Here is a 27,266-nt window from a genome sequence, read left to right as displayed (position 1 = left end):
TGGGAACATTTCCATTTTAACAAATGCATATCTTCTTCAATTGAGAAGATTTCTTTTCCACTCTATATAAATTTATAGTTGATTGAATGTTTCATGGTTGTGGATTGTACAACACAAGCTATTTAAGGCGGCATTTATAGTAAAAAATAAAAAAATGGTTATTACTTTCAGATCATAATTTCACATATTATTCATAACGGATAATAATAATAATAATAATAATAATAATAATAATAATAATAATAATAATAATAATAATAATAATAATAATAATAATAATAATAATAATAGATGACACACCATTAGTTGCTGCCCCTCTATCAACAATGTTAATTTTTACAGTGTACTTTGCGAACTTGTTACAATTTATTCTCTTTATTCTTTGCGTCTGCTAAACCCCGCCCCTATATTGCCTTTTCTGCTTGTCCGTCAAACATTAACCCCGCCCCCACGCCCCCGTGTCAATCAACGTTCAGACCCGCCCCTCCACTGCTTGCCTGAGCGTCGCGCAAAAAACAGCAGCGGCGGCCGTTGAGGAAGAGAGTAAATAGAGAGGAGCCTCAAGATGGCTGACTCGATGGGCTCCGTTCACCTTCCTGGAGCCGCTGCTACTGCGGTAGTCCCGTCGGTCGCCTCCGCCAAAAGCGCAACCGCGAAACAGACCGAGGCGAAGGGAGCCCCCGACTCTCGTTCCCAGTCTTCCCGGGATTTCAACCCGCCGCCGCCCAAGAAGGTCCGAGCCGAGGAGAAGAGCGTTAAAGCCAAGAAACTCGGCAGAGACGGCGGAGTGGGAGGCAACGGCGGCAGCAGAGAGAAACTCCAGCAGCCCAGCAAGCAGCAGCCGCAGCAGCAGCAGCAGCAGCAGCCCCACGGCGCCAGCGCGGCCGTGTGGAGCTTCAGCCAGGTCAAGGCGAGCAGCGACAACGCTCCGGTGCCCGCCACCGGTGGATCCCATCCACCGACAAACACACACAAAGTCTTCAAACAGAGCGACTTCTTCCTCCACAAAGCGCCTTCCACCTCGAAAGCCAAGAAGCCCAGTAGGGACAAGCAGCGGGAGAAGGGAAAGGCAGGCGGAGAGGAGAAAATGAAACATAAACTGGCGCTGACCTCGGGACCGGGGAGCAACGACATCGGCAGATTCAACAACACTTCTGCCGCGAGGCGAGAAAATGGAGAGGTCACGCTGCCCGCGAAAGGTAGGCCACCGTTTAGCGAACGAAAGTTCCACTTGTGCGTATTCTGACGAGCCCTGTGGGAGTTGGAGCGTTTTACGGCGACTCGGCTCCTCGCGCGTTGGAGCGCGCGGGGACGTGGAGGAACATGTGGCCCCGGACTGTGCAGTTGTCTGCCACCCAATGTGTGTGGACCGTCCAGTGTTCCTGCCCGAAGCTCGCGCTCTGAGACGCCGCACAACGCGCGAGGATCCCTCTAATTTCCCCCCGTCGGTCGAGGGGTCGCTCACGTCGCCAGTTGCCTCGACGCTTCTTCGGGTTTATGGCTGCCAGGCTTCGCCTGTTCACCCGCTCGTGAACCCGCGAGCTCCGCGGCGCATTCCAGGGCAGTTGTGCTGTAACCCAGCTGCGCTCGTGCCGCTGCGGAACTCTTGCGTAGCTACGTCGTATTGACCGAGCATAATCGTTTTATTCACGTACGATTAGTGTCAATACTCTTCCAGTACAGCTCAACACATGTACGTACGTAACGTAATAAAGAAGCATTTGTAGGAATTTATTAGTATTAGCTGTTGAACGCTATAGAGTAATATTTATTTCCTGTGTAACATCAGTGTAAATCCTGCCCGCTTTGGATTAGTGTGTAACGCTAAATGCGTTGCGCTGTCATAACAATATGACAGTCGCCCGCCATTATAGGGAAAGTGTTGTTTTGGTAGCGCACCACGCCCCCTCGCTAACCCCAGGCTGGATGGGAAACGCGGCTCCGCAGCCTCGTAGTGCTCCGTCTCACACTTTTCTGCGCGGAGCGTGTTGTTCTCATGGCAAAATGGTGTTCCACACGAGACGGAGCTTATTACACTGCAGTAATCAGATCGGGACCCTGCTGAGCTTCTACCACATTCTGAGCGTGGACAATAATGCGTTTTATGCTCAGGGAAAAAAAGAATAGCTCCACTCAGTCAGTTTAATATCTGCAGCCAGAAACGACAATGTCTATTCTTCTAATGTATAATAAGCAATAACAACTTGTTACTAGCAGTTACTTGCTCTGTTATGGATGTGTGTTTGTATGGTGTGTATGGTTTCTCTCTGTTTTTCTGTCCTGTTGCTGTGAGACTAATAAAGGCATTCTTATTCTTACTTTACACTCTATTATCTAATTTGCACTTGTCGCAAATCATATGTAGTGTTTCTCTAAAAATACTGATGATGATGTACAGTTCTGTTGGAGAATAATTATTAGAGAAGCTGTCTCAGACTAAATTTATGGTAGACGTTCCTTATTATTGTAGTTATTAACGTCAGAGGTTTATGTGCTGCACAGATTGGCTCAATTTAAATATACATTCCTATCTAAACATTATTGACATTAGGTCATTAATAAAATGATGTATGAATGCATGGTTTGGAGTGTCCTATATTATAAGTCTGATGGAACCGATTGGCTGGGTTACAGTGTGGAAGCGTGCACGTGTGTGTGAGTGTGAAGACACGAGCAGGACAAGGCGCGTGTGAGTGTATGGTGTCACCCTTTTCCAGTTGGGTAGTTTAGGAGGTCACGACAGGCTCTGAACAGGCTCTGCAATCAGCCACAGCACCAGAACGACACACTGTAGACCCAACATATAGCAGGAGCGCTGTCTAGTAATTTGGGTGTCAATTTCATTTTATTCACCCAAAAATATGTCAAGCAGCCTTTACAGGAATTTTAAAACATCTGATGACTCGTTTAATTGTGCTGAATATTAAATTAACAGTCTCTCTTAAGTCAGTAATGAGTAAAATGTTATTGAGCAAGTTAAAACTTCATTACTTGTATTAGTGATGTAACTCAGATTTTTTTTGCAGCCTTGTTTAGAATACTGTTTGTTAATATCATATTAAAACGCTTTTCTAGGGCTTCAACATGGCCATCTTTAACTCTGACCAGCTAACTGTACATGCAAGACTACATAGTGATGCATCATAGTACCTTCTTAGCCGGTCCCACTCTGGGGATTCTGAAGTCCAGCACTGAACCGGTAATGGCTGTAGCGACCTGTTCAGTGTCCATCAGTAGCAGACTGTAATTATACTGGATATAATTATCTGCATCCACCTGCAAATACTGCACAACAAAACTTTGAACTCTGTTTTATTGATATTCAGAGTAGCCCCCTAGTTAGACAGGCTGCTATATAACTATAACTAAAGAGGCAAGTAGTGGTTGACCAAAGTCACATGTTTAATTATTGTGGCCTGGTGTTGATTACATTTGTCACGTCTATGTTGAATTCAGTGGCGCCAGGATCAACTGAAATTACTTGAAACGTGTTTTAATCATAATACACTTGTAAATAATAATGATTAGCAGATTAGGGATGAAAAAAAAACAATTATTCATGTAACAACAAGTATAATAGGCAATAATTTGCTTGATGCACCTGCTAATGTACATCAGTCTCCCCATGAGACAAGTCACATTAACTGATGTTACTGGATAAATCATGTAAATGTCTAACTGGGTTATTTATGAACATGAACATGCTCCACACTGACAGGACCCACACGTTTGTACAGCGATAGGAAAAGTAGAGAGAGCCTGAAGCTCAGCTCCAACCAGCATTTAATTACGATACTGTTGGTTCAGTCCTGAGATTATAAGACACTTAACTAATCGTTTAATATAAAGACCAAAGCTGAAATACGTTTTGTTTGTTAAAGTATACTTTAACAAACAAAGTTAACTATCTGTAGTGGCAGGTTTACTTGTAGTCCTGTGGTGAGTCTCTGGTCTTTTTAACACTCAGTCAGTCCCATGTGGGGGTGTTCCACCTTTCCTCATTAGTAGTTTCAGTTCGATGTTGGAGCTGCTGTTTACTTTTCTGTCCAGTTTGTCTCAGTGAGTCACTTAACCAAACAAATGATGTGCTTGTTAGTGTTCAATATTTTTTTTACACTGGAGTCACTGCCTAATATTTGAAAATGTCCAATTTATAAAAAAAACGGGATGGGTGCATTTCAGTTGTCTACAGTAGTAAATCAGATGGAGGAAACCCGTTAATGGCCAAGGTTAGTCAGGTTTAAAATGAGACGTTAATTTCAAGATTGAATAATTGGAGAGGGCTTTATTTCAGCTGGTAATTTAAAAAAAACACAATAATGGTTATTTATTTGTTTATTTATCTCCAACCTTTAGTGCCAATAAGTACCATTGCTGTTGGGGTTTACAAGCTGCATGGCGCTGGCCCCGTCTCTTTTCAAAGTGTTTTCTGTCTGTGATCATTCACACAAAGAAAAGCACCTGCTGTGTTGCCTTTAAAACGCAGCAGCTGCTAGAAAGTCATAAACAAAATGAGCTCACTTTCAGTTAGTGGAATCTCTTTAGTTTCAGACGTATCTCTGGTTTGGTGCTCTGTTGCTCAGGTAAAAATCAACATAGCGTGGTACATTTTAGTTGCATACTACCTTGAAGTTGTGGCCACTCAGTCATAGGATTTTCTCTCATGTATTTTTGGTATAGAATCAAATCAAGCTAACCCTGAATAGATATCTGTTTCCTCTTACAGTATTTCACTGCAATTATTTTGTATCTATCCTAAACTTTTGTTAACATTTTTGGCATTTTTCCAATTTACTATAGGATAAGAAGTTTAGAACTACGTACATGTTAAGTAGAGAAGAAAAACAACACACTATTGAAAATACTTGGGTTCTTATTTAAATATTACATTTGAAAGAAGTGCATTAATTTAACTCTAATTCTCCTACTGTTTTTTTAAAGTCTTTTTACTTTCAAAGCAATTCCTCCTTTGATACTACAAACAGAGAGTCCGGCCCCACTGCGTTCACTTTACCGTTCCCCACGTCCACAAGAGAGTGAACAGTGTGAAAACACAGCTTCCTTTTAAAGACGGATCTGACCGAGTTCAAAGAAAAAAAATCTTTGGAAAGGAAAAAAAGAAATGCCAAAGGAAAAGAAATGAGGAGGCCTTTTGAAATTTCTTTATGGGAAAATGAAAGGAAATGATGAATCAAAGGAAGTGTGCAATAAAAGATTTGAATAAATGAAAGTTATTTTAAGAAAGGTGATGTCTCTCTTAGCGCAGCTGGAAGTGAGAGATGCAGACTTGGAAAATAAACGTGTGTTTGTCAGTGTTCACACGCTTTGCCTCTCAGACAACACTCAAACAGCTGAAGGGCTGTGCGTGCTGGTACGATATTTACATTTTAAACTCATGCTCTTATCCACGATGATTTGCGATGAGTGTTGCATTAGAGGCACTCCAATTCCTCGATCTATAATATTCCCTCAACATTTAAATAGTCCTGTCGGACGGAGAAGCACGGGGAGAGGAAATGAAATTGCTCCACAAGCAAAGCAGGACATTTAAGGCCAGGAGCATCTTGAAGCAGACGCAGGCAGAACGTGGGAGAAGGATGTGTTTGGGGTAGAAACCTGAGGTGTCTCTTGATTTAGACTGAGTGAAGTTGCAGAATGAGTGCTGGTGTCATACCGGGAGGTGGGCGGCCATTACTTTGGCACAAAAACATAAGGAATATAAGATGGTATGATCTGCATGAAGGAATGGAGGAAGACAAATTTCAGAGGGATGCACAAGACAAAGCACATAGCAAGAGTTTACTTAATAGGTACTGTAGGAAGTAACTTTAGATGAAATGCATGTGTGTAAGTGAGAGAATGTGTGTGATAAATGCCTTTAGACAGTAGACTTACAATCTGCCTCTCTGCATTCACAGAACACTCCAACAAGGCAAAAGACAGAGACAGAGGCGAAGGAGAGAAGAAGAAGGTCACCGACAAAGAGCGGGAGAAGAAGAAGCACAAAATAATGAACGAGATCAAGAGGGAAAATGGAGAAGTCAAGCAGCCCATTAAAGGTTGGTGGGAAACACGCATACATACATGAATACTAAGCGATGCAGCGAGGCGTTTGGTCAATAAAATTTGAAAGAATAAAAGGATTTCCACAATGTCCTAGATGTTTGATTCAGATTGATTACTCTTGTCTTTTAATGATGTGTGAAAGTTGAAAAACTGCACACATTAAATGAATGCTGTCATCGGAAAACACTTTTGTTGTTTTTGTTGTTCAAAGAATTGTTGTTCATTAACACCTGCAAACAATCTGCGTTACACAGACACAGAGGGTGGAGGAGAAGGCTCAGTGAACGGCATGTACAGCCATAAATGATTTTAAGTGCTCCCTGTTGGACCTCAGCGTGTATTTAAGCTTGGTGGATTAACACTAGCAATCTATTGCAAAGGTATCCAAATATATTTGGCTCTGCCCTACTTTCACAAGGCCCAGTACGGTAAAGGGCCATAATATGTTTGGTGTACAAGCAGCGTACGCGGCTAAAAGGGTGCCAGCATTGTGCAGCAGCCATTAAAGGCTCAACACAACACCGGGTCTGTGTGATGGGAAGCTGAGAGACGAGTGCATGTGTTTATTGCCTCGATGTCGCTGGTTTTTGTGTAGGTCTCTCGTTCTGTCCACTCCTCTTCTCTTCAGTCCTGCAAAAGTTGATAATCTGTTTCATAAATGCATCAGGGAAAGTACTGGAACACCAACAGCAAGTGATGATGATGATGATCCACCTACCGTTTTCCCCCCAGCTTTAATGTATGAACATGTGCGTGTTCTGTGGCGTTCTTGCTGAACTCGGCAGCGTCTTTCACTGTTAACCTTTTGACTGTAGTGAATTATTTGCAGAGCACTGTGGCGTGATCCCCGTCTTTCACTGTGTAATATGATCTCAGGCACAGAACTGCAGCTTGGTTTGTGAACAGCGACAATTTGCCCCCCTTGAAGACTTGACCTTTTTAGACACACATACCACACACACGGTCCACACGGAGCACAGATGCCACTCGTATTCTGACTGATTTGATTTGACCAACCTGTTCCAGGGACTTAGTGAGGCTTCGGTCACACGTCTCATTATGACTATGTCATCTTCCTACTTTTAGTATGAGTGTATGTTTAAACAAAACACTGAGGGAGAGTTTAAGTGAGAGAGTGTACAAGAGTTTAAAATAAATTGAATGTTAAATTTGCAATACAAAAAGGGTAAAACTGAGACAGCCACAGAGGAAACATTTCTAGCAACAGGCCTTAGCCAGGAGCACGACATATGTCTGACTAACTAAACAGCAACGCATTGGTCTGGCATCACCCACTTGAGGTGAGATGCTTCCATTTATAAATGTTAACGTCAGTGAATATACTTTCTCATATGTGACTCATCATGAATATTCTGAATCATCTAGGCAGTAGTAGGCATTAGTAGGCATTCAACTTGTAAACAAGTCTCATTATTACAGATGTAGTATTGTCTAAAATATGTTGCTCTGTGTTTCTAGACGTACAGTATTGCTCTTAATGTAACTTAAAAATACATTTTATAAACACTCAGTTAGTTTGTGGGTGTTAAATATTGAAATTGTGCACCTGGAGTCAGTTTATTGCTTTTGATATCACCATTGCAATATCCAAGAAATTGCTGACGCTTCACGCACTTTGCCGCTATCATGAGGCTGTTGATGAAGGCTGAGATTTGGGGATGAATGTTTGTGTGTGGGTGCATGTAAGGGATTGGGGGAGGGGTGACTTATGGGTTAAAGAGCTTTTGGATTAGTAGCTTCAGTATTGCAGTATTATTCTGTCTCGGTTACTTCATTTATTGTTCTAGTCCCCGCTTGTTTTTTATGCTGCCTCTCATTGCTGCATGTGTATGGTGCAAATTAAATCAAAGTGAGCTGATGGCTCATGGTGTGAATTATGCTGATGCTGATCATAGTGACTCACTTGTGTACACATACATATACAGTAAATGTATAAAAGCCCACTTGCCGACAAAGCATGAGCCAACCAGTAACACATTTGACATTTGATAGAATGAAAAGCACACACACACGCGTACAGTAGCACTGGAGCAAAAATTTGCATGTTCCACTTTGTCCTGCCTCGGGCTTTTAAGAGATGGACTACCATGTGGAGTATTATCTGTGCTCAGATACGCCACTCAAACGCTTGTCTCCTGGCTTACTCATAGCTGCTCTTCTCAAGGGATTCCATTTCAGGGATTCTCAGTTTATTTTATTTGCCGTGATGTTCACTATCTGGGAAAAGCTATGAGTCATCTGTCGACACGTAAAACAGCATTATTTTAATTATTTCAGGTACCATATTTTTACAATAAGTAAAATTGTGATAAATATTACAAACCTCAATTTAAGTTGATGGGTTGTGGGTTTAAGCTATTTTAAAGGCTACACAGCCTAACCAGCATTGGCCAGTTTTTCTATTGCTGGTTTGAGTAGCTGGTTCAGTGATGCAGGGAAAAGTGTTTCTGCAGCAGTGAGGGCAGTGAGAGACCCCCTAATAAGCAGACATGAATGGATGTTTCTCCCTTACATTAAAGTCTTCTCAAAATCCATTTTTTGATATTCGGTCTTGATCCCTTGAGGGTATTCTATCATAAATAAACTCTGTTTTGTCTCTGTCGCCCCATCCAGATGAAAAAAAGAAAGCCAAGATCAACTCGGAGGAGCTGCAAATCAAAAAAGTCAAGAAGAAAAAGAAAAAGAAACACAAAGAGGGGGAGAAGCACAAACGAGTGAAGATGTATCACCGCTCCTGCCAAACCATCTGTGCCGGCCTACCTCTCTTCCCTCCGTCACCTCCTCCAGCCGTCAGTCCAACACACAACTCCCCCATTTCTCCGTTTAAGTCCCCCCTGCCTGTCTACCCGCTGCCTAACAACAAGACCTCACATGTGTTGCCCTCTTCTCCTTCTCTCGCTGCCAAATGTCACCTGAACTCCTCGCTGCTCAGCTCTCCGCCGTCCTCCACCAAGACTCCACAACCTTCCCCAACCAAACACCAGCCTCAGGGCTCCTATCCTGGAATGGCAGGCCTACAGTTTGCCCAATACATCCACATAGAGAGCCAGCCCAACGGAGGAGCACTGGTGGCGCACGCCTACACCTCACAGCTCTCCTCACTCTCAGTGGAACAGAGGCACAGATTTGCTGAAGAGTTTGTCAGCTTGGCTTTCAGGGAGGACTCATCCCAGGTATGGTGGAGATATTCATCATGCAGCATGACATAGCTGCAGCATCAATGTATTTTAAGGCTTCTGGGCTATCTTATTAAGTTACTGACTGTGTTTTCTAGGCAGCTCATTACGTTATGTCCATCATCCATGGAGAAGCCAGTTACCTGCCTGACTTCTTGGACTACTTCTCATCCAGGTTTCCATCAGCTCCAGTCAAAATGGAAATACTGGGAAAGAAGGACATAGAAACTACCACTATGGCTAATTTCTACTCTCAGGTTAGTGCTTACAAAAAAGTCTTCTCTGCCTTTATACTACATGCTCTACATTTATAGCAGGTGAAATGTGACATAAAAAGCCAATCATTTGTTCTATACTGCATTTTGTTGTTGTTTTCAAACTTTCTAATGCATGAAGGCGTGAGATGAAGAGTTGGTGGTGCAGAAAGGCATTCACACACAGGCACACGCTGCAAAATGCAAAATGTGTGTGGTGGTGTGAAGACCATCGGTTCCCACAAAAAATTATGCAACATGTAAGAAGCAATGAGCAAAGAATAGTAGGAGAGCGAACAGATGTTTTTACTGATGTGAGGTACATTTAGGTTAATATAAAAGGGGAAAAAGCTGAAAAATTGAGGTAGATGTAAAGAAAGCAGGTTACTGAAGGTCAGTCAGGCAAGAGGTAAGGTCTCAGCAAGGCTCAAAGTCGCCCAGTACCACACTGTGTAGTTGTCGCACTGCTTATCAGCTCCTCAGGCTACTTCAGCGTCTTTTGTTGACAACTGGAAAAACAAGAACCGTGTGCGTGTCCTCCTGGTGTCGTCTGCATTGTTTCGCCTGAGCTCGGTGACACCGCTCTTCATTTAGAGTTGTCCCTGTATATGAGGCTCACTAATGAAAAGCCTATTGTTGCCTCAAACCTCCTGAGTGGCTTTGTGTGGAGACACTGCCCGCTCTCTTTCAATGTGAGTGCAGGGAACACCCATTACCGCCACGCTGAGACTGTGTGTACATGTGTGTGCTGCTGCGCAGGCTGGAGCAGGTTATGCTCGCTATCGCTCTCAGCTATTTTTTCCCCCTCGTCGTAAAATATTGATAGTTTTCTGCTTTTTCGCCATTAGTGTGCAGTTTTACAGCCACAAACGCATCTTTGCTTGTGATCTTCTCAATGTAAGGCCCATAATGGATTAAAAGCCTAAATGGTCCATTGTCTAAATATCACGTTCCCTGCAAAACCTGCGTCCTGAGCTGTTCCTTTAAGAGTACAGTTCCTTGCAGGGCTAACGTCATTGTCCACTGGTCTTGTTAATTTTTTCCCTCCCTGCTAGCGCTCAGCAGTGACCTTGGGAAGTAGACATACAGTCCTCACACACACACACACACACACACACACACACACACTGGCTGATATATATATGTGCACCCAGGCACACGTGTACACAGAGATGAATGCTTTACCATGCGCACCTTTCTCTGTTTCTTTCTTTTGCTCTCCATCTGTGTGTGTGTGTGTGTGTGTGTGTGTGCGTGTGTGTGTGTGTGTGTGTGTGTGTGTGTGTCCCTGCCTCTCTCTTTTATTCCTCCACTCTTTACGTTCCTGTTCAGTTGTTTGGCTCTCCAGTCACAAATGACCGGACGGCCGCTTTTAGCAGCGTGGGTGCAGAAGGCAGAGAAATTCACAGCCGCCTGCAGTCATTTGTGCCCATGTTAAATTTCATGTATGGTCTCCAATATGAGATGTGGCCACCAACACGATTCTCTTTGTACAACTTGCGTGTTGTGATTGTTAATGAACAGCGCATTTGTGTGACTTTGTAAAGATGAATTCTGCTGCAAGTTGCCGTGCCGCTGCTCGGACTGCGCGTCGGTATTTTGTATTCAGCACCCGACTGAAAGCATTTTCAGTGCTGTTAAGGATTATGGAAGATTACAGCAATCCATTTTCAAGTGCAGCCCGACAGTCTATGCACGATGGGCTTGGACAGTGAGGTAATTTGGTCTTCCGGTTTAGCCACTGAGTGTAATAATGTAGTGACGCCGTCATAAGATTAATAGAAAACAAAAGAGCGAGCTGCATCTTCTGCTCATGCACGTGTGCACATTTCTACGGCTGTAGAACATTCCCCAAAAAACACCTCTTGAACCTCCTCCTCTCCAGAAGCCTAGGTTTCCATGTGCTTCCATCAGTTGATTAGCTGCATACTCTCAGGTTATAATGGAGACAGTTATTTGCTGACTTAATCTCACCTGGCTTTGGCTCCGTCCTCCACCCCTGTAGGGATCCAGCTGTGTTCCGACCCGCAGGCCTCACCTTTGCACTGTTTACACCACAAACGGAGACTCCCAAGGTCACTTCACTCTCGCATTACAATCGTGCCAAATACATAGCACAGTTCCAGCGTGTCAAGAAAAACAACAACCATTCTTTTATTTTAAATGAAGGTGTGTTGTTTGTCCCACACATAGATCAAATGAGCAAATGGAGATTATGTAAGAATGTAAGAATTATGTGTGTGATTGTGTTTGAGGCACAGATCAGCAACTAGAAGCTTTGTTGTGACGCAGGAAGAGTAATAGACTAATAGACTTAGTCCCCCAGAGACTGACTGGACATAATTATTTAGAAAGAGAGACGTAGAGAGCTGGCATGAGAGGATGGCAGACTTGCAGAGGTCAGGAAAGGCCTTTTGATAGCAGTGACAAAGAGACAGTGGAGGATGAGTTGATGGGAGGAAGGTAACCGGTGATAGAATTAACAAGTGGTTGAACCTGAGACGGAAAGGAGGGCAGGGAAGAGAGGACTGATCTAATAAAGCTCCCTCACGGGACATGAGTGGGGAAGGCACTGAAGAAGATGGAGAGCCTGGCGGGTAATGTGCAAGTGGAAAGTAGAAACGATGTTAAAATATGCTGCTTTTAGCTGAACCGAGCAACGACAAGGGAGAGATGCCATCCTTATATTCCGGCATAGTAGCAGCATATGTAATGTCTTCTCGTGTTTAGCAGTTGCATTCACACCTTTACTCTTGTGTGCTTACATGCACGTACGCAGAGGTGAGGAGGACTGGAGCATCTTGAAGAGCACCGTTTGAAGGAAGCGTGCCTCACTTCCTGTTTCCCTCGCTTTGCCTTTGCACATGTGTGACTCTCACATTTATCTGTTCATTTATGGTCCAGCGAGTTTATTAATACTCCTCCTGCGACGGGGAGAGGCTGTTCTCTTTGCACACAATGCTGTGGTTACTCTGCTGGTAAATTATGCCCATGTACACAGACACACACACACCTAATGTGTGCTCGTAGGCACAAACCGTTAAGTGCACGCTGTCGTATATACAAAAGCGCCGGCTGAGACGTGTCATGGAATCACACAAACACGCGGGAGTGTGAACGTGCGCCTCCGTGCACACAGATACTCGTCAGTATCTAGGTCACTGACTCAGTGGGACTATTTAAAGTTGTGTTTATATGCGCGGCGTATTTCAGGCTTTTATTCGTCATCGTCTAATGAGGATGTGACACTTTGTCGCTGTGAAATGAAGTGGACAAACGCGCACACACACACAAACCGCACAGCTTGACCTGTCCACGCGTGATGAGCTGATCTTATTAAAGCTGTTGCTTGTTAGCGGTGGCTAGTGGAGTGAAGTGAACATTAGGCCATGAGCTCACCTGACAGCATTTTTAAGCAAAGTGGATTATTTCTGTCAGACATCTACTGAGTAGCAACACGTGTACAGGTTTAACATCAGAAAGTCATGGTTTCAATAAACACACACAAAGGATGAACACGTGTATATTTTTATGGTTGCTATCTGTAAATGTTGAAGAGTTACAGTGAGTCATATATAACAGACCCTTAATTAGGTGTATCACTTAATCCTATATGTGGTGTTAAGTAGTTATAACAGACTCAATGTTTCAAGCATTGTCATATTTCAGTTTGTGTTTGATCATTAGTATTTACACTATGTAGTAAGTAAGTAAGTAACCAGATTATTATACTGGGCTTTATTTACAGAGAGAGTCAAACACACACCTAAAGTTTGATTTGTGAACAGCTGTTTGGGGTTTTAAGGCCTTGCTCAAGGACAGATTTGGGAGTTGCCAAGCCATTTAGCCTTTCTCAGATTTCTGCATTACTTCCTCTCCCCTTGTCCCATCCTCTCTAAACGACTCTTGTCTCTCTTCCCTCTTGGTTCTTTTCCTCCCATTCTATTTGTCATCTTTTACAATTTCTTATCTTGTGCTTCCTGTCTCTCCTCACCCCTTTTTTATTTTCCTTTAGACCAAGTTCTTTTTGCTGGACTTGCTCAGCCTCCATCGCTTACCCTCCTTCTATTTTTACTCTCTAAGAGCTCTGCTTTTATTTTAATTTTCTTCACAGCTTGTCTTCCTAAACTTTCCCTTACTCCTGCTCTCACCATCTTCTCCTTCTGTCTCTTTTTCTTTCATTCTTCACTTCCTCTGCCTCCTCACTATCCTCTCCCTCTGGTCCCCCCTCCTTTATATCCTTGTTGTCAAGTGGTGAGTCACTGGAGGCGTGCAGCCAAGGATCTGGCCACCACACACACGCACACACACACACACACACACACACACACACACACACACACACACACACACACACACTGATCCGCCAAGAGTACAGCATGCAGGCCACATGCTGCACGTACTGCACACACACACATGCTGTTGAAGGCCAAGGGTATGAGAGACTGGTTAGACACAAATTTGCACAGGCACACATAAGTATAGACATGCTTCGTCAGTCAAGTAAAGAAGAGCAAACAGAGCGATGAGTCACATCGGTGGAGCAGAAACATAGTCGCAGAAAGTGACTATGTAGCACCCAGTGATGATTAGCAGGTTCTGTGTATTTCCTTTTATACAGTGTGACTGCCCGGTGTCTGGCTTTGTCTGCCCCTCAGGTGAATCGAAGTCAAAAAATAATAATTGAGTGTACATGTTATTAAGGCATTATGTTTAATCTAATACCGCTATCTCAAAGATCACTCACGGCATTTTGTTCATGCCTAGGAGGGTGTCATGACCACAGAACATTTTCAATACAGCCACGAATGTAACTTTAGTATAATGACATCTAAATGTATGAACCTCTGAACCACAAGATGTAATGTCTACTGCTGTAATATCTTTTGCTATCAGTGTTGTAATATTTTCCCCTGTTTGCTGCAGGTGAGAAAAACCTACAGTCATGGAACATACAGAGCTGGGGCGATGAGACAGATCAGTCTGGTGGGAGCTGTGGACGAGGAGGTTGGGAATTATTTCCCAGAATTCCTCAACATGCTGGAGGAGTCACCTTTCCTTAAGGTGAGTCACAGCAGATAACAGGTATTTTCATCGTTTCTTGTATTTCAGTTCATTTATTTCTGTCACCACAGCTTTAAACGGATGTGCCCAGTATGTTGGTGCATTGACACCAGTGATTAATTGGAAAAACCAAAAACTGAGCAGAAGGAGACACCTCAAGATACTAACACTGACACCACACCTTACAGTATATTCTCAGTGGTGGCTGGCAAACAAGAGGCGTTAAGTGGTGTGTCAGAGTGATTTGATGCAGCTCCCAGTCTCTCTTCAGGAAGTTCCTTCTCTTTTTAAATCGCCGTGCGGGAACAGACCACAGAAACACTGTTTACTGATGTCCTGGAAATGCAGGAGAGACAAGCTCTTCTTTTGTTTGCTGTTCTGTGCTGACACTTAAATCTCTGCGTGCATTGTGTAGGAGTGGTGTCGCCTGGCAACTTCCTATCTGTCGGGAATTGACTCTGATTCTGCACCCTCTGAAACATCTTGGGTGTCAGTGTCAAAATTAGCCAGAGGGCAGTTTCTGTTAATGCAATTTTATTTTGATAATGAATGAATTGTTATTGGACTAATTTGCGGCTTTAACTTAATTTTGAAGCTCTCCCTCTCTTTTCTTCTCTGTCTGGCTGCAGCGAACGCTTCCATGGGGAACCTTCTCCAGCCTCAGTCAGATGAGTCCCTCCGAGAGCGACGACGGTCCCATAATGTGGGTCCGGCCAGGAGAACAGATGATACCTGTAGCTGATGTGCCAAAGTCCCCTTTTAAAAGGAAACGGTGCGTACTCTGCAGTTTGTAGACTGCACGTTATTGCTTCAGTACACTCACAGATGAAGCCAGCCAATATTTTGAATCCTTCTTAAACACTGCAGTGAGACAGAGACAGGATTAGAAGGGATTTTGGTCTCTATGAATGTTGTTTATTTTGGCTACAAGTCGCGTTGCGTGTGTGTGTGCGTGTGTGCATGTGTGTGTACCTTATTGAAACAGATTGCTTCTGTACTCGCCCACGAGGACTCAACAGTGACAAAACACACTAGCCTGGTTGAAGCAGCAGCCGTGGTCCCAGCATGTCGCTTTGTTGTAGCCTATAGCGTCACTGGATGAAGCAATTACACCCTCTTTGTTTGTCGCTGCCACGGTGTCATTGTTGGTAACACACGATTTCTAGGGTGAGACCATGAGAGGCAGAGAGAGGGTGTGCGTTTGTCTGCTTGTGGTGCCAGCGCTATGTGGCCCACCACTCGGATGAGATCATCGTTATGTTAATAGGGCCGACATCAGACGCTGCTTCATGTGGCGGGCGGCCAAGCACCGTTCACATTCCTCTCACGCTTCATTTGTCTGTCTCGTATCCCTGATGTTTAAATAATTTACTTTAAGGTATTTGTTAAATTCACTTTTAGGTAAAAACACACAACATTCATGGTTTGCAGACAGTTTTTGGAGGAGTCTGATGCGAAGGAAGTGCGTGCATCGTATCTGGCCTGTGAGAAAAACTAAGCAACAGCTGAGCTGAAAGAATCGCCTTCATAGACAGATGGATTGATAGACGGGGAGGCGTTACTCTTACTGTCATATTCTTCTGTATTTTGTGCCCTTTCCTTCTCTCTGACTCCATCTCTATTAGGTTTCTCTTGATTATAAACACATTTTTTACAAAGCAGGCTGACACATACTCAGTCTCACTTCTGCCCTCCTAAATTTGTCTTTACATTCTTCCTACTAATGTCATGTGTCACTTTAAACATCTGCCCTGCAGTCTGTCTTATTTTTCTTTCTCTTGGCATTTTTTAGTGTTTTACACTGTATTAGATATGTCAGTGGATTTGTGTGTTTCTGCCTCTTTGTATAAATGAACACACGCACAGGAGATGGACAGAAAGAAGGATGTGAGCTTCTTTCAGCTATTTTCAGTGAGACCGTATCTGCCATTTGAGCACGAGGCTGCTTGTGAGCATCTCTTTCCCCTGTTGCTTCGTTCTCTTGGTGGTTTGAAAAGGTCAAGCTGCTGTGCTTCTCTGACAGCACTGAGACTCTCAGTCTGAGAATTTAGCTTGATTATAGTTGTCAAGCGATGAAAGGAAACCAAAATATTTCAGCTTTTAGGCAAAAAAGAGCGCCGAGGAGTTTCCGGAGATTTACAGTAATTGCATAGTAACAGCAGCGGCCCTGGCCAGCAACGAGGACACGGCTCTAATAAAGACCATGCTGCCTCTGTTTAGAAGCAGCGCGTATGATTAATGGCCATCAAGATGAGTCTATTGAGAACCTGGCGACTGTCTGCAAGAGGCCAAACCTCTGCTTGTTGACGTTAGGGGTAGAACTCAGCCACAGTTTATAATTATCAGTCATCAGAAAATGTTCAGCTGCAGTTCTGTCTCCAGAGGTTTTGGGTCCCATTAGTTGGTAACATTGTGAGCACTAGGAATGGAATTTAATGGCTATTATTAACAGGAGAAAGCCCCAAAACCCTTTCAGTGTTTGTGAGGGTAAGGTGTCAGTGCATGATGGTCTCCTGGATCTTTAACAGGATCTGGAGAATTACTGCCACCATCCGTTGGTCATACACTTACATGTTCACATCACAGGAAAAAACAAACTTGCACATGTTTGTATTTTCTTTTGGACTGTACTTGAAATTTGGTCTCATTTTGGATTATTAAGCATTATAAAACACTAGACTGATTCACTATAATAATCATTGTACCTGCAGCCGTAACAACATTGTCTTAGGAGTGTGCCGAGAGGAGGCATTTCCCTCTGCACCTTTCATCCTCCTACCTCTCTCTTTTTACACCCCTTTTATTGCCTCATCCCTCTTCACCCCACCTCGTTCCTCTTTATTCCATTTCCATCTATCATCTCCTTTCCCACTCTCCCTGACGCCCGTCTCCCACTCGTCTCTACTTCTTGTCCTCCCGTCGTCCTCTCCTGCTTTATTCATCAATAAATGCGCAGGGCTCTATCTTTGTTACTAGGTGCAGGCAGGTACTCGCTTAAGCGCACGCCGGCACAGAAGCCGCTCGCACACAGAGAGGACGGCTGCGGGCGCACGGCGGATGGTAGTCGCTGAACGCCGCTAAATGTGCCCGTTCAGCACACCTCCCTTAACACTCTCCTCCTCGCTGTTTCACTTACCAGCTTTTCTGGTTTTACATTCATTACTGTCAGCCTGCAGTCTGCTCACACACACACATTCTGAGCTCCGTGTGTGTGCTTGTGCACACGTTTTCATCATCCCCTCCGCTCTCTGCTATTCTCCTCTGCTCCTTTCTTCCTCTTCCACCGTCTCCTGCCTCTCGCCTCTTATCTCTGAATGAATGAATGCGCAATTCAGTGTTCAGCACGGGTCGGTTCGATGCTGTTTTGTCTGTACGCACGTGTGTGTGTGTGTGTGTGTGTGTGTGTGTGTGTGTGTGTGTGTGTGTGTGTGTGTGTGTGTGTGTGTGTGTGTGTGTGTGTGTGTGTGTGTGTGTGTGTGTGTGCGCGTGTGTGTGCGCGTGTGTGTCGCTCTCGAAAGAATCTCTCACAGTGAGCGCGCGTATGTTTATACTCTTGTTTAAATCTGACTGCAGCTCCAGTGTGAGTCACTGATCCAGTAGTGAGCCGACTGCAGTGCTTCTATTGTTTGGCAACACTGCTCATTTTCATGCTTTTACTCTTCAGCTCTTCTCCATTTGTATGCATAAAACCAAGAGTATCTGTATGTATGGAAGCTAATTCCATTTGTACTTCCAAATATTTAAAATGCTGCTCTTCTTTTGACAATTTCCATCTTTCTTGCTACAAGTATTTTCAATTTTAATGTTGTTTCAGTGAGTGAAGTCAACACAGACTTTACATACATCACGTTTCACTTTACCCACACTAATCTACTTGTTCCTGATCTGTATCGCAACCTGCTTTTAGTTTAACATGTCACACTGTGGTATTATGATTACATTAGTGGGTGAGATAACCTGTGTCTGTGTGGCACGTTTATTTAGCCACTGCAGAAAGCGTAGAAAGGAAAGTGGGTAAGTGGGGATTCTACCCGCCGTCAGTCTTCTCTTTTGTCTCAAAGACATTTGAAGTGTGGGCACCCTGGCGTATTTCTCTGCTTTTCACGCAGTTGATTTTCTGAAGGAGAGATTCTTTTCTTTTTGCATGCAGCTCCACCAATGAGGTGAAGAACCTGCTGCAGTCACTGCCCAGGACCAGTGAGCCCAGAGAGATGCTGTTTGAGGATCGGACCCGGGCGCACGCGGATCACATTGGTCAAGGTTTTGAGCGTCAGACCACAGCGGCTGTAGGGGTGCTGAAGGCTGTGTGTTCCAGTGAAAGGTATGAAAGGATACAGGACATGGTCACATACTCATTTAAACATGTAGATGCTACATAACGCCCCACCCCCCTCCACCCCCCTTCCTCATTTTCAGCCCCGAGCCTTCTCGTGTAACCAAAGACGTTGTGTGTTTCCACGCTGGTGACTTCCCCTATGTAGTTCAGAGGCTGCAACTGGACCTGCATGAACCTCCGCTGTCTCAGGTGTTGCATTGCACACATGCACATTCACAGAAACAATAGCAATAAGTAGGGCTCACACATTAGGCTCAACCCAGTTAATAAGTCTAAAATGAGACTTGATTTATCCCAGGGTTACCCTAACGTTACACTCAATGCGTAATATTATGACAAATGCTGGCACCTTGTGGACAGAATGTGAACTGCAGGTTGTTACAGCGACTCAACTGGAGTAGTTAGTTCACCATGTAGCACATTATTCACATTGTATTGATTCCACTGTTTGTGTACAAACAGTGGAAACATGGAGCATGTTCATATGTAAATGTGACTAAATTTCAATGATAATGTGAAAATGTTTACAACACTTTTGGGCTGTTGTGCCCGTTAATGCTAGAGCGTATCTGTCCTGATGATTGTTATTGCGTGTGACAATATGCTTTTGGAGCATATTTTTGTTTCCCAAAAATACACAAACCTAACAAAAGTTAAAATAATTATTCCTCTAATATTTTCTGTTTTTAAGAACTTCCTAATGTCCTGTCTTTGCAGTGTGTGCAGTGGGTAGATGATGCCAAACTAAACCAGCTGCGTCGGGAGGGCATTCGCTACGCGCGCATCCGCCTGTGCCACGATGACATCTACTTCATCCCCCGCAATGTGGTGCACCAGTTCAAGACCGTCTCCGCTGTCTGCAGCCTGGCATGGCACATCCGTTTAAAGCGGTACCACCACGAGGAGGGAGACGAGCCGGCGAAGGAGGAGAAGCTGCATGAGTTGGAGGAGGAGGATGTAGAAGATGAGGCGAGGAACGAAAAGAGGGTTGAAAGAGGAGTGAGGAAGATCAAAGAGGAAGATGAGGAGGTGGACTGGCAGGAAGGCAGGACGCTACTGGCTGTCAAAAAGGAGGAGGAGGACCGTCAACTCCATCCTCAATGTCGACCTCTTCCTTCTCAGCCTGTCGTCTCCGTAGGCCCTGACACCGACAGGAAGGAGGGAAAAGAGAGGGAAACACGAGATGGAAGACCTAAACAGCAGGACTGTGCTTCTACTCAGGCAAAGACAGAGCCTCCAGCTCCTCCTCTTTGCAAAAACAAATCACCCTCATCTCCTCTTTTGTCCTCTCCTGTGTCCCTTATTCTTCCTCATCAGGACATGAAACCCAAAACATCATCGAGGCCTCATCATCATCATCAGCAGCAGCAGCATCAGCGTCAGTCAGACTGCAGAACGTCTTCCAGTATAACTTCCTCTTCCATGTCTTCTAATTCCCACCTGGCTCCCAAATCGTCACCTTCTACGTTATTGCCTTCAGCAGGATTAACTGATTTACCTTTGTGCTCTTCATCTGCTGCTCCCAGTCTGACTTCTGCTGCTTCATCTGTGCCTGTTCGGTCCACATCCTCCCTGACCTCGTCTCAGCCGGACCCGTCTCTGCCGACACTCCCTTCTTCCGTTGTGTCCTTGTCTTCCCAGCCGCCTGCCTCCACTCAGTCTGATCAACTGAAGGACAAACAATCACCTAAGCCGGACGTTAAATCAGACACACGGACGCAGTCTGAGAGTCAAAGACCCCAGGGGTCACCCGCCGTGGACGTACAGACGCACTCGTCCCAACCTGACGTATGGACGCGCTCGCTAGCGGACGCACAGGATCGAGCTCTGACAGACGTACGGACACAAACGCTTCCAGAGAACTGGACGCACAGTTCGGACTTGGACTCTAGGACATCCATGGATTCCCAGACGTGTGCGCCACACAACGCCGGGAGGCCGGGAGTTTACTTGCAGCAATACACCCCTCAGCACCTCCCTCCTCCTCACCTCCCCCAGATGCTTCCTCCCCCCTTCTCGCCTCTTCTACCACATTCCCACCTTCATCACAGGCCTCCAGTTCTCCCCCCGAATTCGCTGCCCAATCCCTCCGTCCCTGTACAGCCACAATCCCTGAACTCTTGGAGTCAGAACCCCTCCCCTCATGCAGTTCACATGAGCCACCTCCCCCCCTACCCAAACATCACCACCCAGTCCCAACCATATTACCAGCCTCCCCTCATGGGCTCCCCGTCTCCGCCAAACACGCCTCTCACCAGCTCCCAGCCTTTTCCTCCTCACCTCCCTCACCATTTTGCCAAAACCTTTTTCCCAACGCAGCATCCGCACTTCTCTCACCCCTTTCTCCCCCCTCAGTCTTTCCACTCTCACCCTCCCAACTCCTACCCCCTGCAACCGCAATACCAAACCTCGGCGCCAACGCAGGTTCAGCTCCCTCTGTCACAGCCTTTCCCTCACCAGCCTCCTCCACCTGCTTCCTCACAATCTCCGCCTCCTCCTCCCCCTCCCTTTCATCCTCCTCTCCCTCCCCAACCTTCCCCCTCTGTCCATCCTCCTCGTCCAACGCACGAAGACGGGCAGAAACAGATTTTATAGTAGTTTTGTACATACCGATGCTGTTTTTAAATGACTGTATATGTACAAGGCTTTTATTTTGGTTGTGTTGTTGTAAAACAATGTACAAAGGAGGAAAAGAGTGGCGTGTTATGGACATGGTATTGTAGTTAACTATAAAGCAGAGTTGGACTTTATTTACCCCAGGCCTCTTGACTGGATTGATGTAGATTTTACTGAAGCTTTGGTTGTGTTAAAAAAAATTGAGCAGTTATTGCATGTGCTGGTAGTTTTGGCCTTAGTTCAGTATGGGTGCATCAAAATCTGAGATTTTTCAGGTTGAAGTCTGCCAAACTGCTGTCTAGTTCCGTATTTGAAGTAAGCCTAGCCCTTTTCCAGATCAGATTCTCTGAGAGCCATCAGAGGTGGAAGAAGATAGATATATTTCTGCATACTTTGTGTCAGATAACTATATAAAAAGGTCACTAGGATGATCTTTTTGTGAACCTTGCAGCTAATGCTTCCATTTTGTGGCTTTTTTGTAGTATATATTTGTGCCCAGGACTGTATCTGGATAATTAATGGGTCAAACCGTGATATTATACATGTAATATCACTACATTTCCTCGGCTATATTGTATCGATACATTCTGACCATGCAGCGTATTGCAGTACTTGTTCCTAATATTGTATTATGAGCAATAATGCTCCGCAATAATCTGCTGATTTCAAGACTGCATTTCACAGTTATTGATATGGTGTCAAGTATCAGTATTTTATAAGAATGCTCAAGTCACTGATAAAAAGACAGTAATGTCCTGGTACAATTTTTTTTCCCGAATCAGCTGTAGTCTTTATTGCCCAAGACGAATCAGTGAAGCTTCTGTCCTATAAAACAAAAGCAAATTCCTGTTTAAATCGTTTCAAATATCCAGTGAACTACTGTATCCGGTAGTAAATTGCATCACAAACTGAGTCACAAGTTTTAGGCCAGGTATTGACAGTGTGTTACACTTGTAGCCGTCGACACCGGGGGCAGAGCTCTGTAATTCAGCTGTTTTTCAATGTCTGTCAGATCTAATTTTGGATACGAAGCTCTGGTCAGCCAAGGACAGTTCCAACCGGCCAAGGCCGTCAACAGGCAGGCCTTCAGAGACTCAGGAAAACTATTCAGGACACATCCACAAATATCGGTTCCCTATAAACACCAACGTCTCCACCGTAACATCTAATCCTCGTATCACTCGGTTATTAAGGTGATTAGTCTCAAACATTAAGTCAGTACATGAGGCAGCTCAACCATTAAGCAAATTAAGATCACAGCATCTAGAGAAGCAATATGAGAGTCATTACAGCACTTTGCGACACAAATTTGTCAATTAATAGTTTAAAACTGTTGAGATGATTATATTATAACACAATTCTAACAGTGTAAGACTTTGGGTTATCTATCATGTGTTACTTCCTGAAAAGGGCATTTCTAGTTCTTCCAACACCTTCAGCACATTCAGGCCTCTGGAATAGTAAAATGCGTTTTTGTTTGAAAACAGGTGGTACAATGTTCAGTTGATTCCCAAAGGACTATTTCTCTGTGTGGATCTAAGTCGGTCTTCGCTAGGGAGCAAAGCAAACTGTCTATAAATATGTCTTATTTATTAACCAGGGACTGAAAGAACCTTGTGTGTTTAAAAGTACTATAAATTATTATTAATTATGATGAAGAGTTTTTCCAAATATCTGTTTTTAGAGACTCAACTGAGAATGTGGTTGTTGTTTTTTTTTATTGCTTTCGTCATTTTGATCTATGTTTTACTGAATCATTACTGGAAAACACCCCACTTGCTAATGTAGCCCACAACATTTCCCCAGTGCCTGTCCTTAACTGTGAACTGCTACATGACCCAGAGCCATATAGAGAAGATGTTTGCTCATTTAAGGAGGCCAGGACTCCGCCTTTAGTCTAAAGGATGACTGAGAACCCCTCACGTGTCTACATTCAGGAGAATAGTATTGGAAGATCATTGTGTTTTTTACGATTAATCTCCAAATGAATTATAAACCATGAGCTCTTTGGTTTTCACTTTCCCTCCAGGGACTTTGTGAAACACAACTCTTCACTGTGTGGCTCTGGAGAGAGAGAGAGGTGATAATTAAGCACTTGTTGCGGGTCACGAAACCCTTTTTTTATTTGTTTGAGTTTCCGATGTTACAGAAATACGACAGGAGCTTATATATTTTTTTATTCAAAACAGTTATGGTTGACAAACAAAACAGTCTTCAGGGGCTTAGTGTCGTTTCACAGAATTTATTTATCTGAAGGTTTGCGTTGTGGATTTTTTAATTTTATTTCATTTCTGTTATTTCTAACTGTCAGCACTGTAGTGTACATAAGATGTTTTGTAAAGAGGAAACTTAAACTAGTGTGGTTTCTACTTTCGAGATGAGCCTAGTTAATAAAAGGTTCAATGTATGAAATCGTTGGGGAAAGATCTGTTTTTGTTGAATGTGGCTATTATATTGCAACAAAATCCTTCTTGTAGCACTTTTAAAACAGCAGTGACTCCTTTATTTAACTGGGTACTTGTGATCTCTCTCTTCGGAAGGATTTAATATCTCAGAACAATTAAACACTAACACTAAGCGTAGTTAGTTTAAGACCAAGGACGCCCGTCTGACTTTATAATGCATTGAATTTCCACCTTATAACGTAAATCCCACCTGCGACATACACCTACCTGTGTGTTTTCTCCCTGCAACGCCGTTATGCAAGCCACCCACTCACTGCAGTCTGCAGCAATGAGCACAGCACTTTAACCAGGCGAAATGTGAGCAGACAACACATACACCACAATGCACTAGCCACATAATTCAAGGCTGGTGTGCGTCAGGCCAAATACAACTCAAAACGGCCTTTTTTCCTCCCTCTCCATCCCCTCGTGCGCTCAGAGCAGGAGCGCCAGAGGAGCTCGGCTGACCTTTACAGGGCGAGACTGAGCGTGAGGCAGGAAGACGGAGCAGACAGAAGTTGCTTTTGGAGGGAATACCCAGAAGCCTCACTGATCTATGTGAATGTGGCATCTCACACTCTTCTCAAGATTTGATCCTTTAAATCTGGGAACGAAGATCATAAGATGATTCAAAGAATTCAAGAAGAAAGAAATACCCTGTTCTGCTGCACAAATTTGTACTATTTTGTGGATATGTATTTATTAAATTCCTTATATATAATAGTATTTGAATAGTAGGAATATCTGAAAACTAAAATGCATTATGTTTTTTACCTTTTAATCATTATTAGCCAGTAACGTGTGGAGGAATATAAAATGCACTTTGCTCATTCCCATTAGATTGTATTTTAGTAGTTTTGTTGCCAGGTTTGGCAGGATAAGTAAATATACAGTACTATCGAGTAATGCTGACCTGTTGGTGTACACGCACGCTGTTTTTGCAAAGCACAGTAAACGTGTTACGCCTCAGGGCTGTCAGGATTTTTAAATTTGTTGGCACATGTATTTTTCTGTCACATTCAATTCCTTGCGCTAACTCTGCTTTTGGGCTCATCATATTTCTCTTACAGGTCACTCCCTTCGGTATGTTGCTGACAACAGCCCGTGATAAAGTTTGTTATCTGACCCAAGCAGTTTCCTCTTTGAATGTCGCTCCAGGCTGCACGGCCTCAGAGCTCTCTGCGTGCACCCAGCTTTCATAAATGATTTCTCTCCACTGTTTCAGTTTTTTTAGCGGGCTTTTAGTGCTGCTGTTGCTCAGAACTGGTTTGCACTATGACTTTTGTTTGATCAGTTTTTGCTTCTCGTTTCGTTTCAGGTCACATTTTTTCTGAAATTTTCCAAGCCACACTTTGCACCAGTCTGCAAAGTAATGTTGTTTCTCTGTGTTGTTGCTCCTGCTGAAATTGCTATTTTGGTATAACTATGTTACTTGGGGTAAAAAAGCCCACAGTGTTATTATCAATAATTTCATCTCTCATTTATTACAACACATGCGTGTAATCGTCAACATAGTGCAATGGAATGCAAAGAAGAGACTTGTCAATAAATTAATGCACATTGTAAAATGCCGTTAAAAGTCGATTGAGATAGTTCATCTCGTAACCCACAGTATTGTACCTGTGATTAAATAATAACAACGTCAATCACCTGAATCACAATGATAAGGGTTTGAGGCCTTGCACATAGTAACACATTAGACAAGACTATTTGTGCAGGCTGGAGGGGGAAGCCTGTGGCAAAAGGCAGATCGCAAGATGTGGGTCTTTTTTTTACAACATAATTACCCTCCACAGCCCAGAAATGCAACAAAAACATATTTGTGCAGCTACACAATATCTAACACTCCATGATTTGGTCTGAGGAGTGACAGTTATTGTTTGTGGCCTAAAAGATGGAAGTAGTGCTTAAATTCCCAAAATACCGCTCAGTTTCTCAATATGTGCAGTTATTTACAGGAGCAGTAGTGCTGGGTCATGTACAATTAAAATAGACATAATGAAATAATACCAAATATCTGGAGTTTGAAATAAATATTACAGTTTCTTCCAGTTTACACTTCAAGTTGTTTTATGGACATCCAGTTAAAGCCCTTATGGTATTTTTTAATTGAATTTGCCAACAAATAGACAAATTCACTGTCAGCTTTTCTCTGCTCTGCTCGAGTTCTCACATCACAGAGCACACGCAGCTTTTGTTTTTAGACAAAATATTATTAAGACAAATATCAATGTGGGATAAGTCCGTAATAATCCAAAGTGCAACTCTCGTCTCCTTAGGCCTCTCTCCTCTCAGGAAAGATATTTAATCCTAGTTCCACCAGTGCTCCCAGTAACATGGTCCACAGTGGTATGCACACAAATGTCAGTTTAACATCAGCGAGCCTCTCCAGCTTGGCGCACAGCGTCAGACAGAAGCCCAGCTTCAGCAGCATGGCCGTCAGGTACCAGGCACGCAGGCGCAGGTCTGGGGAGCCGTTGTGAGGGTCGTACCCGGGCTTGCAGCGGCCCGCCATCTTGATGGCAAGCATGAGGACGAGGATGCTGTCAAAGACCCATACTGGGAGGAAGATGAGAAACCAGTTCCACTGCACCTGCAGAGTGAAAACAAAGTAGTAAGTATGACGTGATCATTACTGTGACGACTCAGTGGAAAAAATGTACTGCATGCAGACATAATTCATGATAATTTCACTGTAACATTTAATAATAAAGTGCAACAATTGAAGGTTATGAATTTGGTGATTGCATTACACTAAAGGTCAGACAATGGGCACTCTAATCACATTAGACATTTATACTATTATTTGACAGTCAAACAATTACCTTTCCATCCAGTTTGAGGACTAGCATGATGAGAAAGACGAGGGTGAAAACCCAGGTCAACAAAACCCTCTGAGCCAGAGACATGTCTGCAGTCGGAGACACGGGAAAGAGAAGCTGACAGACACAAACAGCGGAGGTAAACACTCAACATTATAAATGGCTGGTATGATTTTTAGCAAGAACCCGGACTGCGCTGGTACATTTGCTAATAGTGCGAGGGGATTTTCATTGTTATAAGGCGTTAGCTAGCGGTACAAAGGCAGCTAACTAGCTCTATGGTCTAATAGCGTTGGTTGGTACAATGAAAGATAAGTTTGACTTACTTTACACTGTTCCTAGATCGGCTGCTTACATGTCGTTGCCGTCTTTACCAGACGCTAATATTTATATAACGTTTCTGGTAATAAGTCTCCATTCGTGTCCGTTACCAGGCGAGAGACATCCGTTATACGCCCGGCCCCGCC

The 27,266-nt window shown here is 43.8% G+C and overlaps 2 protein-coding genes across 3 annotated transcripts; one reads left to right on the top strand and one right to left on the bottom strand.

Annotated features, from left to right (window-relative positions):
• The first annotated feature begins 487 nt into the window (after window positions 1-487).
• Window positions 488-23,945, top strand: LOC114861471 (lysine-specific demethylase RSBN1L-like). The gene is made up of 9 exons (XM_029160727.3): window positions 488-1,199; window positions 5,919-6,059; window positions 8,701-9,260; window positions 9,362-9,520; window positions 14,444-14,581; window positions 15,211-15,353; window positions 18,732-18,902; window positions 18,998-19,106; window positions 19,635-23,945. Exons 1-9 carry the CDS (start codon window positions 566-568, stop codon window positions 21,510-21,512), a joined length of 3,933 nt encoding a protein of 1,310 aa, XP_029016560.1. The 5' UTR covers window positions 488-565; the 3' UTR covers window positions 21,513-23,945.
• Window positions 23,946-25,441: 1,496 nt separating this feature from the next.
• On the bottom strand, window positions 25,442-27,264 carry LOC114861474 (transmembrane protein 60-like). 2 transcript variants are annotated; one of them, XM_029160734.3, is made up of 3 exons: window positions 27,126-27,264; window positions 26,803-26,916; window positions 25,442-26,570 (listed from the first exon to the last, which is right to left on the bottom strand). In XM_029160734.3, exons 2-3 carry the CDS (start codon window positions 26,884-26,886, stop codon window positions 26,253-26,255), a joined length of 402 nt encoding a protein of 133 aa, XP_029016567.1. In that variant the 5' UTR covers window positions 26,887-26,916; window positions 27,126-27,264; the 3' UTR covers window positions 25,442-26,252. The 2 variants fall into 2 exon arrangements, with proteins under 2 accessions (XP_029016567.1, XP_029016568.1); XM_029160735.3 differs by having other exon boundaries at window positions 26,803-26,888.
• Window positions 27,265-27,266: the final 2 nt, after the last annotated feature.

This window comes from Betta splendens, chromosome 9 (assembly GCF_900634795.4).
Source record: "Betta splendens chromosome 9, fBetSpl5.4, whole genome shotgun sequence".
Taxonomy (NCBI): Eukaryota; Metazoa; Chordata; class Actinopteri; order Anabantiformes; family Osphronemidae; genus Betta; species Betta splendens.
Note: the sequence above shows the minus strand (reverse complement) of the source record. Positions and strands in the feature narration are given on the sequence as shown.